General features: G+C 40.1%; 1 protein-coding gene across 4 annotated transcripts in view; it reads left to right on the forward strand.

Moving 5' to 3' along the window:
* Positions 1-14874, forward strand: part of LOC105486951 (phosphatidylinositol-4-phosphate 3-kinase catalytic subunit type 2 alpha) — a 118663-nt gene that overhangs the window by 95532 nt on the left and 8257 nt on the right. For all 4 annotated transcript variants that reach the window (XM_011750137.3, XM_071075021.1, XM_011750138.3 and 1 more), the window contains 5 exons: positions 5476-5612; positions 8241-8410; positions 9333-9489; positions 10821-10930; positions 13536-13743. In XM_011750137.3, the coding sequence (XP_011748439.2) occupies positions 5476-5612; positions 8241-8410; positions 9333-9489; positions 10821-10930; positions 13536-13743 (782 nt within the window). The remainder of the gene's footprint in view (positions 1-5475; positions 5613-8240; positions 8411-9332; positions 9490-10820; positions 10931-13535; positions 13744-14874) is intronic.

Consider the following 14874-nt stretch of genomic DNA (forward strand, 5'->3'; position numbering starts at 1 on the left):
AATCCTATTTCTACTAAAAATGCAAAAATCAGCCGGGTGTGGTGGCGTGCCCCTGTAATCCCAGCTGCTCGGGAGGCTGAGATGGGAGAATAGCTTGAACATGGGAGGTGGAGACTGCAGTGAGCCGAGATTGTGTCACTGTACTCCAGCCTTGGTGACAGTGAGACTCTATCTCAAAATAAATTAAAAAAAAATTTTTTTTAAACTTAGTGTAGCCTAAATAAATGCTTTGCAGTAGCCAGAGGTGTCCATTAATTGACCCAGTGAGGATTTTATGGTCTTTAGCTTTTAAACTTAAAAATAATGCCATATCTCTGGGTGCAGTGGTTCTCACCTGTAATCCCAGCGTTTTAGGAGGCCAAGGGCAGGAGGATCACTTGAGTCTAGGAGTTTGAGACCAGCCCGGGCAACACAGGGAGATCCTGTCTCTACAAAAAGAAATAAATAGTCTTAGCTACTCTGGAGGATGGGGTGAAAGGATTACTTGAGCCTGGGAGGTTAAGGCTTCAGTGAACCGTAATCATGCTACTGCACTCCAACCCGGGTAACACAGTGAGACCTTGTCTCAAAACCAAATAAATAAATAAGGCCATATCTAAGTTAAATCAACTTTGATTTTATTTTATTTTATTTTATTTATTTATTTATTTATTTTATTTTTATTTTTTTTTTTTTTTGAGACGGAGTCTGGCTCTGTCACCCAGGCTGGAGTGCAGTGGCGCGATCTCGGCTCACTGCAAGCTCCGCCTCCCGGGTTTATGCCATTCTCCTGCCTCAGCCTCCCGAGTAGCTGGGACTACAGGCGCCCGCCACCTCGCCCGGCTAGTTTTTTGTATTTTTTAGTAGAGACGGAGTTTCACCGTGTTAGCCAGGATGGTCTCGATCTCCTGAGCTTGTGATCCGCCCGTCTCGGCCTCCCAAAGTGCTGGGATTACAGGCTTGAGCCACCGCGCCCGGCCTGATTTTATTTTTGTAAAATAAAATCATACGAAGTTCTTTTCTACTAATAGCAGATTTCTATCTTATTATTTATTGAACCATTTTGAAATAATGAATGTAAAACATCCTAATATCTGATATGCCATCATTATTCTTATTCAACAAATGTTTGTTGTTTACCATCTATAATGGTAAGAATATGTGGTACTTATATTTTAGAAGGAAGCAATAATACGTACAAGTAATCAGAGTATGCTTTAATAAGCTGAAAGCTCTAAAAGTTGTAAAGGCAATACTGTCAGGTTTTAAAGGAAAGATCATCTGCTGTTGGTGGAAATGAGAAACACTTCACAAATTCTGTGCATAGACACTAGGAAGTCACCAGAAAGATAATCATCCTTCCAATATTTGCCATTCAACGTATGCTGAAATGCCTATAATGAAGGGGAATTCACTGCATTTCAAGGCAGTTCATTCTATCCTGTGCAGCTCTGATAGCTATAGATTTCTTTTTCATATTCAGGTGATTAATGGGGACTGAGTCCTGGTGTCTTTTACCCATTGGTTACAGTTCTGTTCAGAGACTATCATATAATTAAATTAAATCCTTCTTCACCCCTACCAGTATTGTGGCCTCAGATTCTGAATTCCAAATTCTTCAGCCATTTATGAAAGATTACATTACCTTATCACCTTATTTTTCTCCTTGCAAATGATTCAGGTAATCTGTTGTCTCTAAGAATGGCACCTGGATTTTGTAGAATACAAAAGGGTGACCATAGTGTCACACATGTGAAACTATTCATAAATAAAATCAGTAAGTCATCATCGTACCAGCTCCTGCTAAGCCATGTCTTGGCCATCCTGTAACTTGTACATTTTCTTTTTCTTTTCTTTCTTTTTTCAGAGATGGGATCTTACTCTGTCTGTCACCCAGGCTGGAGTGCAGTGGTGTGATCATAGCTCACTGCAGCCTCAAACTCCTGGGCTCAAGAAATCCACTTGCCTCAGCCTCCCAAAATTAGCTGGATATGATGGCATGCACCTGTGACGTGCCACCACACCCAGCTAACTTTTAAAAGTTTTTCATAAAGACAGGGGTCTCACTATGTTGTCCAGGCCGGCCTCAAACTAGGCTCAAGCAGTCCTACCACCTCAGCCTCCCAAGTAGCAGGGAATGTAGGCATGCACCACTGTGCCCAGCTATGTACTTGTACATTTTTGTATCTTAGAACCATGTGTAGGATGTTAGCTGTTAACTTTGTTATATTTGATACACTACTTTTCTATTCGTTGAGTTCGTTTTAAAACCTGATTTTTGAGTGTTACAGCTCTTTTAGAATTCACATAGCAGAGGCCGGGCACAGTGGCTCACGCCTGTAATCCCAGCACTTTGGGAGGCCGAGGCGGTTGGATCCCTTGAGGCCATAAGTTTGAGACCAGCCTAGCCAACATGGTGAAACCCCACCTCTACTAAAAATACAAAAAATCAGCCAGGCGTGGTGGTGCACGTCCGTAGTCCTGGCTGCTGGGAGGCTAAGGCACGAGAATCACTTGAACCTGGGAGGCAGAGGTTGCAGTGAGCCCAGGTGGCACCACTGCACTCCAGCCTGGAAAACAGAGTGAGACTCTGTCTCAGAAAACAACCAGAAAAAAAGGAACCAAATGAATTCATTCTGCCATATGTAACTAGACTACTAGAATTAGAATCTGGCCCCACATACTTTCTATCCGGGTACCCTGGCAGCCTTGGTCAACTTCTGTTTCCTCCAGTCCTTTGTCCAAAGCAGAGCTCTGTTTTCATGTATTTTATTTTAACACAAAAATGCATCTCCTTAATTTTAAAAATATATCAGTTAATTTTTTAATTGTATAAATAATATTTGCATATAGTAGAATACCCAGGTAGTGTATAACAGAATAAATTGAAAAGTGTTCATTTTCTCTCATACCTTCATCCTCAACTCTAGGTACCCTCTTTCCACGATATAACTACTTGTGTAGCCTTCTGGAAATGTTGTGTATATTCTAATATGCACAACCATCTTTCTTTTCAAACACAAAAGTACAGTTCTCCATCTGGATTTTGTCTTTAACATTATTTTTGAGATCTTTCTATCAAAGCACATAATTCCTCCCTTACTGTTTTTTTGTGTGTGTGTAAATATCACATAATTTATTTGTTTGATACTTGTTTGCTTTTTTTTTTTTTTATTTTTTGAGACGGAGCCTTGCACTGTTGCCCAGGCTGGAGTGCAGTGGCGTGATCTCAGCTCACTGCAAGCTCTGCCTCCTGGGTTCACGCCATTCTCCTGCCTCAGCCTCCTGAGTAGGTGGGACTACAGGCGCCTGCTACCATGCCTGGCTAATTTTTTGTACTTTTAGTAGAGTTGGGGTTTCACTGTGTTAGCCAGGATGATCTGGGTCTCCTGACCTCGTGATCCGCCTGCCTTAGCCTCCCAAAGTGCTGGGATTACAGGCATGAGCCACCGCGCCTGGCAGATACTTGTTTTAAAGGACTCAGAGAGAAAATAAAAAACAATTTGTTCAGCCAGGCATTTATATTTCAATTAGGAGGCCAAAACATATACTTGAGATTTAATCATATCACAAGGTCAGTCTTCATCTGTTCTTCCTTTGAAAGTACTAGTGTATTCTGGAAGATTCTTATCTTGCCCAAATATATAATTAAAGAAATTTTTTTGTGCTGAAGTGGGATAGTGTGTATCTTATATGTAACTTGACCAGCTAGGTCAGTGTCTTCTTGTTTGTAATTAAAATAGTTTTCCTCGCTGGGCACGGTGGCTCATGCCTGTAATCCCAGCACTTTAGGAAGCCAAGACAGGCAGATCACTGAAAGTTGGAAGTTCAAGACCAGCCTGGCCAACATGGTGAAACCCCATCTCAACTAAAAAAAAAAAAATACAAAAATTAGCCGGGCATGGTGTTGGGCACCTGTGATCTCAGCTAGTTTTCCTTTGGGGATTAGTACATGGATGTATAGACTAGAGAGTCTCAAATAGTCAAAATTGATGTTTACATGTTAGATACTTTTGAAAATAAAGAATAATTTTGAGGCCGGGCGCGGTGGCTCAAGCCTGTAATCCCAGCACTTTGGGAGGCCGAGACGGGCGGATCACGAGGTCAGGAGATCGAGACCATCCTGGCTAACACCGTGAAACCCCGTCTCTACTAAAAATACAAAAAACTAGCCGGGAGAGGTGGCGGGCGCCTGTAGTCCCAGCTACTCCGGAGGCTGAGGCAGGAGAATGGTGTAAACCCGGGAGGCGGAGCTTGCAGTGAGCTGAGATCTGGCCACTGCACTCCAGCCCGGGCTACAGAGCAAGACTCCGTCTCAAAAAAAAAAAAAAAAAAAAAAAAAAAAAAAAAGAATAATTTTGATTGGTGGCCAGACTTGATTTTTTTTTTGACGACACGGTCTTGCTGTCACCCAGGCTGGAGTGCAGTGGTGTCATCTTGACTTACTGCAACCTCTGCCTCCTGGGTTCAAGTAATTCTCATGCATCAGCCTCCCAGGTAGCTGGGACTGCAGGTTTGTGTCACCATGCCTGGTTCATGTTTGTATTTTTAGTAGTGGTGGGGTTTTGCTGTGTTGGCCAGGCTGGTCTCAAACTCCTGAGCTCAAGTGATCCACCTACCTCAGCCTCCAAAAGTTCTGGGATTATAGGCATGAGCCACCATGCCTGGCCAGACTTGATTTTTTTTTTTTTTTTTTTTGAGATAGAGTATGGCTCTGTTGCCCAGGATAGAGCTACTGCACTCCAGTAGCTCTATCTTGGCTCAGTGCAACCTCTGCCTCCCGGGTTCAAGCAATTCTCCTGCCTCAGCCTCCTGAGTAGCTGGGATTACAGGTGCCCACCACCATGCCCAGCTAATTTTTGTATTTTTAGTAGAGACAGGGTTTTGCCATGTTGACCAGGCTGGTCTCAAACTCCTGACCTTAAGTGATCCACCCCCCTCGGCCTCCCAGAGTGCTGGGATTGCAGGCGTGAATCACTGCACCCAGCCAGACTTGAATTTTTTTGAAAGTAACAATTGCTAGTTGGTTTCTTATGTCAAAGATTGAAAACTAACTTTTTAAAAGGCATGCAGCCATAAAAAAGAATGAGTTCATGTCCTTTGCAGGGTCGTGAATGAAGCTGGAAGCCATCATTCTCAGCAAACTAACACAGGAACAGAAAACCAAACACCTCATGTTCCCACTCATGTGGGAGTTGAACATTGAGCACACGTGGACACAGGGAGGGGAACATCACACACTGGGGCCTGTTGGCAGGTTGGAGGCAAGGGGAGGGAGGACAAATACCTAATGTATGCGGGGCTTAAAACCTAGATGACGGGTTGATAGGTATAGCAAACCACCATGGCACATCTTTACCTATGTAACAAACCTGCACATTATGCACGTGTATCCCAGAACTTAAAGTAAAATTTAAAAAGTAATAATTTTAAAAAATGTTTAAAGTCTTACTTTGGGGAGACAGTTTTACTTAGCTTAATATTTTATTGTTAAAGGCATGGTGGAGCTGGTTCCTGCTTCCGATACCCTCAGGAAAATCCAAGTGGAATATGGTGTGACAGGATCCTTTAAAGATAAACCACTTGCAGAGTGGCTAAGGAAATACAATCCCTCTGAAGAAGAATATGAAAAGGTAATTAGCATGTCTCCTCATTCCAAAAAGCTTTGTCAAAAATGTATTACAGGCCGGGTGTGGTGGCTCAAGCCTGTAATCCCAACACTTTGGGAGGCCGAGATGGGCGGATCACGAGGTCAGGAGATTGAGACCATCCTGGCTAATAACACGGTGAAACCCCGTCTCTACTAAAAAAATATGAAAAACTAGCCGGGTGAGGTGGTGGGCGCCTGTAGTCCCAGCTAGGAGGCTGAGGCAGGAGAATGGCGTGAACTCGGGAGGCGGAGCTTGCAGTGAGCTGAGATACTGCCACTGCACTCCAGCCTGGGTGACAGAGCGAGACTCCGTCTCAAAAAAAAAAAATGTATTACAAAGGTTTTAAGTGCTTTCATTTTCCAGCTCTGGTGACTAAATAATCATTAAGTCAGGAAAAGAGCGTCTTTTTCTAAGTATAGGAAAGAATATAAAACAGAATGCATTTAATGGCAGGAATCTGAGTGAAACCAATGCTAAATTACGCCCCCCAAAAATTCTAAACACATACTTAGAGGCTAGCAAAACAGGCATTTTTCTAACCCAGAATGTTATATTTCCCAAAGATCTTGGAAGAAGTTAGGGAAATAAGTAAAACGGGCTGCATCATGTGGTATTTAAGAACATAAATTAGGGGCCAAACTCTCTGGGTTTGACTTCAGATCCCAAGTCACTCAGCAGCAGCAGGGCCTTATGCAAATTATTATTAGTATTATTTATTTATTTATTTATTTTTTTGAGATGGAGTCTCGCTTTGTCGCCCAGGCTGGAGTGCAGTGGCACGATCTCGGCTTACTGCAAGCTCCGCCTTCCGGGTTCATACCATTCTCCTGCCTCAGCCTCCCGAGTAGCTGGGACTACAGGCACCCGCCACCACGCCCAGCCAATTTTTTGTATTTTTAGTAGAGACGAGGTTTCACTGTGTTAGCCAGGATGGTCTCAATCTCCAGACTTCGTGATCCGCCTGCCTTGTCTCCCAAAGTGCTGGGATTACAGGCGTGAGCCACTGCACCCAACCTATGCAAATTTTTTACCATCTTTGTGACTCAGTGACCTCTGCTATAAAGTATTGTATATATTATGGTATTATAGCATATACTATGGCTGTAAACATAAGCATTGAGATTTTTGTGAAAATTAAATGACTTAATGTATATGAAGTACTGCATAATGAAAGTTGTATAATTGATAGCTCTTATTATTGGAAACATCAATTTTCTGTTTTGCTATTATTTAGAGTTACATATGAGGAAAGGGCAATTTTTCAGGACATAAGCCCTCTAATGATCCTAACTTGGCCTAAGGAAGACCCAAGAAAACTGAGTGATGATGTAGGAAGACTCCTGTTTTAATGTCATGGAGCTGCCTATTTTATGTTTCATTAATGGATCACCTTTATAGACATAAACGTGCCATCTGTTGACCTACAAAGCTAATGCAGGGGAATTTTGACCTTTGTTAGATCTTTTAAACTGTGAGATCACTCCCTTTTCATACTTCTTTGTGGTCTGGGGAAAAAAAGCAGTGCAGCAGAAGCCAGTACGTGTTTTAGTAATGTTGGCCCTTTTGTGATTCCTGGTAAGGAAATAATTGCCAAGTAGCATACATTAAGCATCTTTTATGAATTTGGCTTTTTAATGTGATTTAATTAGTAAGAGGGAATATAACTTAGTGAAGTCATATTGCCTGGATTTGAATCCTCACTCTGCTACCTAATAATCTTGGGCAAACAACCTCTCTGTTTCAGTTTTCCATCTGTACAATGGTTATGATGATAGTACCGAAGTCATTGATTGATGTGAGATTCTTCTAAATATGTTAATGTATATACACACACATACATATATACACATACAGAGAAGTGCCTGGTTTGTGCTAAATGCTGTATAAACATTTGCTGTTATCATCATTGGTAATGATTTCTGGGAAATTAACTACATGGGCAAGTCAGACCAAATGAATTTACCACTCAGAAATACATTATTTTGTACAACTAAACTAAATACACATTCATTATATTAAAGAAAAAGCTCATTGTATGTGTGTCTTGCTGTATTCTTCTATGTGATATTATATTAGTAATTTTAATAATCCCCAGGAGAGGGAGTACTTAAGATGACACACAGGGAATCACCACATGGGAAACAAACACATTACTTGTATTCTTGGATGTTTTCAGATATAAGCTGATTTTCCTTACACATGTCTTCCCTGCAGGCAGAGGAAAAAAAGCAAAAATATTCTATCCATCATGTTTGTGGAATCCTGCACCTCCCCGATTCTAAGCAGCAGAGTCAGTGAGGTGCAGGATTCCACAAACATGATGCTTAAAAACTGTTCGAAGGCAGCATGTACCTAAGTAGGGACTGGTAGGGATCCCAGACTTTTAAAAGAGAAAAGCTAGAGAAGGGGCAGTAACCAGCCTTAGAAGAGTGTTTTTGTTTTTGAAATATGAAAAGATTGGCTTTTATTACTATATCCCAATTTGTATGCTATTGAGAGAGTGGATTACAATAGTGTTTTTAAAGAGTGATAAATTACTTTAATACTTATAAATTCTGCCTCCTTTAAAAATAATTCATTTTCTAAAATAATTGTATATGTTTTTTATAGGCTTCAGAGAACTTTATCTATTCCTGTGCTGGATGCTGTGTAGCCACCTATGTTTTAGGCATCTGTGATCGACACAATGACAATATAATGCTTCGAAGCACGGGACACATGTTTCACATTGACTTTGGAAAGTTTTTGGGACATGCACAGATGTTTGGCAGCTTCAAAAGGTATAATGTTATTATTGCTGTTGCCAAAGAAATGAGACACTTCTTGTTTCACAAATTAATGTTTGTCTCAAGCTTTGCCTTTTGCCTTCTGCGTTTTGCCTTGTGGCTCCATTTGAACATAACTGGGGATGAAAAAGGCCCAAAGATGTGACCTTACCTGGTAGACAAGAATGTGTGTAAGTGTGTATAAACTTTTTTTTTTTTTTTTCGTCGTTGCTGTTGTTTGTTTTTTTGGTTTTTTTTGAGAAGGAGTCTTGCTCTGTTGCCCAGGCTGGAGTGCAATGGCGCGATCTCGGCTCACTGCAAGCTCCGCCTCCCGGGTTCACGCCATTCTTCTGCCTGCAGGAGTAGCTGGGACTACAGGCGCCCGCCACCATGCCCGGCTTCTTTTTTTGTATTTTTAGTAGAGATGGGGTTTCACTGTGTTAGCCAGGATGGTCTTGATCTCCTGACCTCGTGATCCACCCGCCTCAGCCTCCTAAAGTGCTGAGATTACAGGCCTGAGCCACCACGCCCAGCTAAACTTTGTTGAAATGAATTAAGGTACATATATATTTTTTTTATCTAGTTAGCAGTAACTCTTAGAAAGAAATGGTTTCGTGTGTATATAACAGCAGTAAGTAGTTTTCTATGTTTGTAACTACTGTTTGTTCTCTCTTTGGGTATGTGGATTTATAAATATCACCTTATTTTCTTATATAAGGAAATTTCGTACATAAGTTCTCTCTAAATAATGAGATTATTATGTGATAGCTTTCTTGAAAATGTTATTTTAAAGAATTATAGAAATTCAAAAGTGTGGTATTAAGTTTCCTAGTTAGAAGTGGCTGTACCTCAGATAGCTTAGTTTAATAATCATGTAATAGCACTATTGGAGTATCTGCTGTAAATAATATTTTATATGTACTTTCATTTTAAATAGGGATCGGGCTCCTTTTGTGCTGACCTCTGATATGGCATATGTCATTAATGGGGGTGAAAAGCCCACCATTCGTTTTCAGTTGTTTGTGGACCTCTGCTGTCAGGCCTACAACTTGATAAGAAAGCAGACAAACCTTTTTCTTAACCTCCTTTCACTGGTAACTATTCTTTATAAGCACTTAATTAGTTTTATATTAATGCATCTATGTTTCAATACCTAAAAAAGATTATGTTGTGATTTTGGAATAAAATTTGCTGTAGTCACAAATGCCAGATACATTATTGCTCAGATATTTTAAACTTACTGCCATGTGAAATAAGCCAGACACAAGAGGACCTACTGTCTGACTCCGTTTGTATAAAATACAAAAAATAAGTCAGTAGAGTGGCTCCCCTTGGGATGGGAAGTATTAGTAACTGGACCCCAAGACAGGCATCTGAGATGCTAATGAATGTTTTGTGTATTAATATGGGTATGAATTGTGAACATTCACTCAGCTGTACAATGAAGATTTCTGTACTTTCCTCGGTATATATTATAGTTAAGTAAAAAGTAAAAAACACAAACCCACTATGATTATTGTGACTAAATTGATACAGTAATAAACAGAAGGCTACAATTATCTTAAGTGAAATAACTCAGAAAGTTAAATATTGTGTGTTCTCACTTATAAGTGGAAGTTAAATGATATGTATACATGGACATAAAGAGTAGAATAATAGACACTTGGAGACTTGGGAGGATAGGAAGGGGGATGGCGGATGGGAGATGAGAAGTTACTTAGTGGGTACAATGTATACTATTCAAGTGATGCACTAAAAGCCCAGACTTTACCACTATGTGATACATATATGTACCAAAATTGTACTTGTACGCCCTAAAGCTATAAAAGTAAAAACAGTGGCCTAGGCCGGGCATAGTGGCTCATGCCTGTAATCCCAGCACTTTGGGAGGCTAAGGCAGGCGGATTGCTTGAGGTCAGGAGTTCGAGACCAGCTTGGCCAACATGGCAAAACCCCATCTCTATCCAAAAAAAAAAAAAAAAAAAAAGTTTGCCGGGCATGGTGGTGCATACCTGTGATCCAGCTACTCAGGAGGCTGAGGCATGAGAATTGCTTAAACCTGGGAGGCAGAGGATGCAGTGAGCCAAGATCGCATCACTGCACTCTAGTCTGGGCGACAGAGTGAGACCCTGCTCCCTTCCTCCCCCCTTCCCCAAAGAAAGAGCCTAGACAAAAGGAGATCTGGATCTCACAGGTTTAATTCTATAAACTGGGTGTGTGACCACCAACAAATTGCTTGACTTCCTTGGCATCCATTTCCTTATTCGTAAGATAATCACCTAGGTCCCCAATACACTAATGAACCCCTCAAGACTGATTGTTTTTGTTTGCTTCAGTTCTGATTACTTGAGCAGCCCACAGGAAGGAGTGAGGAACACATTTTTTAAAAAATTTAACTCACAGAACTTTTTGTTTTCTTCTACAGATGATTCCTTCAGGGTTACCAGAACTTACAAGTATTCAGGATTTGAAATATGTTAGAGATGCACTTCAACCCCAAACTACAGATGCAGAAGCTACAATTTTCTTTACTAGGTAAAGCATATTTAAGTGTATTGCAGAAGGAACATAAAATTTTGCTTTGATTTGTTTTATCTTAGTTTAAACAAATGCTATTTATCAAAATTCGGATTTATAGGAACAAATTCTGATTCACAGTAATTGCACATAGTAGGCTGTCAAAAGTTTATTTGCTAATAAATGCAAAGGATTTGCAATAATTTTTAAAAATATACTTATTTGTCTCAAAATATCTCAAGGTTTATTTAATATGTAATTTCAATGATAAAAACATTTTTCTACAGTGCCATATACCATCTTTTTTAATTTTTTATTTTGAGACTGAGTCTTGCTGTTTCATCCAGGCTAGAGTGCAGTGGTACAATCTCAGTTCACTGCAACCTCTGCTTCCTGGGTTCAAGCAATTCTCCTGCCTCAGCCTCCTGAATACCTGGGACTACAGGCACATACCACTAAGCCCAGCTAATTAAAGTCTGTTTCTAAAATGTTATCTGTACTAATCTATTTTTCAGGATTTTGTCTTAACAATTTCCATGGAGACCTTTGGTGTTTTTAATCCAGCAAACCCTGGTCACTGCTCCAAGTAAACTATTATATGGCATAGTACTTGAAACACATATACCAATGACTGGTATTTGAATTTGTTATTGCTTTAAAAACAGATCTTCCGGCCAGGCGCAGTGGCTCATGCCTGTAATCCCAGCACTTTGGGAGGTCTAAGCGGGCTGATCACCTGAGGTTGGGAGTTCAGGACCATCCTGACCAACATGGAGAAATCTAGTCTGTACTAAAAATACAAAATTAGCTGGGCATAGTGTTGCATGCCTGTAATCCCAGCTACTCAGGAGACTGAGGCAGGAGAATCGCTTGAACCTGGGAGATGGAGGTTGTGGTGAGCCGAGATTGCGCCATTGCACTCTAGCCTGGGCAACAAAAGCGAAACTCTGTCTCAAAACAAAAACAAAAACAAAAACAGATCTTCTTGACAAATATGTTCTAAAGGTCTGGTGATCAGGCTGGTTACTGACTACTGCTGCCACATCATCACAATACCTTAGCAAGGAGGGGTACCTGAGCTCATGTTCTTTTCTCTCCTTTTTCTCTTGCCTTCTTCCTCTCAGTGGAGAAGAGGTATAAAACACTGACTGGACTTCCCTAGTCTCAAGAGTCTGGGCTGAAATGAATTGAAGGAAGCTGATTTTTGTATAGCCTTCTAAACTAATCCTGACAATTTCGGTATTGGTGGGTTTTCTTTTGCTTTGTTTTTTAAAAGAGATTCATTGGCTCCCCTGGGCAAAACTACAAAGCAGGCGTGTATTCGCCTGCCTGCTCAGACTTCCATAACAAAATACTATAGACTGGTGGCTTAAACAACAGATATTTATTTTCTCACAGTTCTGGAGTCTAGGAGGTCTAAAATCAAGGTGCCAGCTGATTACATTACTGTTGAGGGCTTCCTTGCCAGATTGCAGATGGCCACCTTCGCAATGTGTCCTCACATGGTAGGGAGAGCTAGCTCTCTCATCTTTTCTTAGAAGGACACTCCTATTGGATTAGGGCTCTACTGTTTATGACCTCATTTAACCTTAATTACTTCCATAAAGGCCCTATCTCTAAATACAGTTGCAGTGTTGGTTGGGGCTTCAATATATGAATTTGAGGGAACACAAACATTCAGTCCATAGTGGGGTAAAAGCCGGTGTTTGAGATTCTCTCACTTCTCTTTTTGAATATCCTTCTTCTTTCTAGCTTCCTTAACCTTGTTTTTGAGACTTGTTTCCTTTGCTTGCCTAAAATGTTCTTTCCAGACCTACTTTCCAAACTCTCCATCCTGTCAAAACTTCTTTTTCCAACCGAATGAAAATATGATTACCTGAAGGAGTCTGACATGGAATTCTACAATTCTACTGTTCGATAGGAGAGGATTTTTAAAATTTGGATTACTTTGTTTTTGTGGGTTTTTTTTTTTTTGGAGACAATCTCATTCCACCACCCAGTCTGGAGTACAGTGGCGCAATCTTAGCCCACTGCAACCTCTTGCCTCTTGGGTTCAAGCAATTCTCCTGCCTCAGCCTCTCGAGTAGCTGGGATTATAGGCGCGCACCACCACACCTGGCTAATTTTTCTATTTTTAGTAGAGACAGGGTTTTGCCATGTTGGCCAGGCTGGTCGCGAACTTCTGGCCTCAAGTGATCCGCTCCCCTCGGCCTCCCAAAGTGCTGGGATTATAGGCTTGAGCCACCGTTCCTGGCCCTTGGATTACTTTCTTTCCCACCTATTTGTCATCTTTCTCCTTTATTAAAAGGGAATAAATTAATAAAGACATATTTTTAGCATTATACCAATCGTCATCTATCAATAATAGCTCTTTAATTAGTCTTGGGGATCCTACAGGGTTCAAGAAAACCAAGGATGAATTCTTTCTTGGGCTAAATTATTTTGTTGGGGTGAGATGTATTTTAACAAATCTTTGGCCTATAGAACAAAGGGAATCCTTGGCAAAGTGACAATCTGCTTAATATTTTTAAAGAAACGAAAGTGGTTTTTGTCATTTATTACGTTGAAAGAATTTACCATGTGTTCTCATTTACTGTTAACAAATTTTCTGATTACTTTGTAGGCTTATTGAATCAAGTTTGGGAAGCATTGCCACAAAGTTTAACTTCTTCATTCATAACCTTGCTCAGCTTCGTTTTTCTGGTCTTCCTTCTAATGATGAGCCCATCCTTTCATTTTCACCTAAAACATACTCCTTTAGACAAGATGGTCGAATCAAGGAAGTCTCTGTTTTCACATATCATAAGAAATACAACCCAGATAAACATTATGTAAGTTTGATTTCAATATTTATAAACAATCATGCATGTATTATTGTTGTCCTTTCTACTTCCTTTGCTGACTCTGCTAAAGTTCCAAGCATTTGTTCTATTCATGCTGCTTTCTTCCATGAATGGTCCATAAATAAGTAAATGTACTTGAAGCATCCCTAACTTTTTTGTATTTAATTCTTGCTATATTTACTTCAAACAATAAGGATGGAGTGATATTCTGTCTTTTAGAGACAAGGCTATAAGAATGATGCAATTCTGTTTTTTCTCATTCTTCAATTTTTAAATTTTTATTTATTTGGTTTTTTTGTTCATTCTTCAGTTTTTTTTACATTTCAAAGGTAAAGTGTGCTTGTTGTACAAATTCAATCAATACAGAAGTATACAAAGTAAAAAGTCAAAGTTCCTATGCCAGTCTCTGATACAAAACACACACACGTTGTCTTTGAACAGAAACAGGAACTTCAGCGTGCTTTTTCCCCTTCGAGACTATAAGCGTTATCTTTTTTGTTACTTTTCACCCTTGTGCTAACTTTTTTGTTAGACAATACTTTCCAGAACTGCCAGTTTTAAAATTTTTGGCAAATTGATAATCTTAAAAAGGTATTTTACTGTTTTAATTTTCATCTATTCTGTTAATAAATTTTAGTATCTTTTTGTATGTTTATTAAGTTATTTTAACACCATTTTATTGCATAATCCATTCTCTCCCCAATATATACTACTACCTTTAAGTTTATATATATGTATCTCCAAATTTGTTTCTGGCCTTCTATAGATAGATCCTACTTGGCACCAGTATTATATTCTTTAAAGTACTGTAACTTTATAAAAGTCCGGGTGCAATGGCTCACGCCTATAATCCCAGCACTTTAGGAGCCCGAGGCAGGTGAATACCTTAGGTCAGGAGTTCGAGAGCAGTCTGGCCAACATGGTGAAACCCCATCTCTACTAAAAATATGAAAATTAGCTGGGTGTGGTGGCATGTGCCTGTAGTCCCAGCTACTTGGGAGGCTGAGGCAGGAGAATCGCTTGAACCCGGGAGACAGAGGTTGCAGTGAGCCAATATTATGCCATTGTACTCCAGCCTGGGTAACAGAGCAAGACGCTGTATCAAAAATAAAAAAAGTT

Source organism: Macaca nemestrina, chromosome 12 (assembly GCF_043159975.1).
Source record: "Macaca nemestrina isolate mMacNem1 chromosome 12, mMacNem.hap1, whole genome shotgun sequence".
Lineage (NCBI taxonomy): Eukaryota > Metazoa > Chordata > Mammalia > Primates > Cercopithecidae > Macaca > Macaca nemestrina.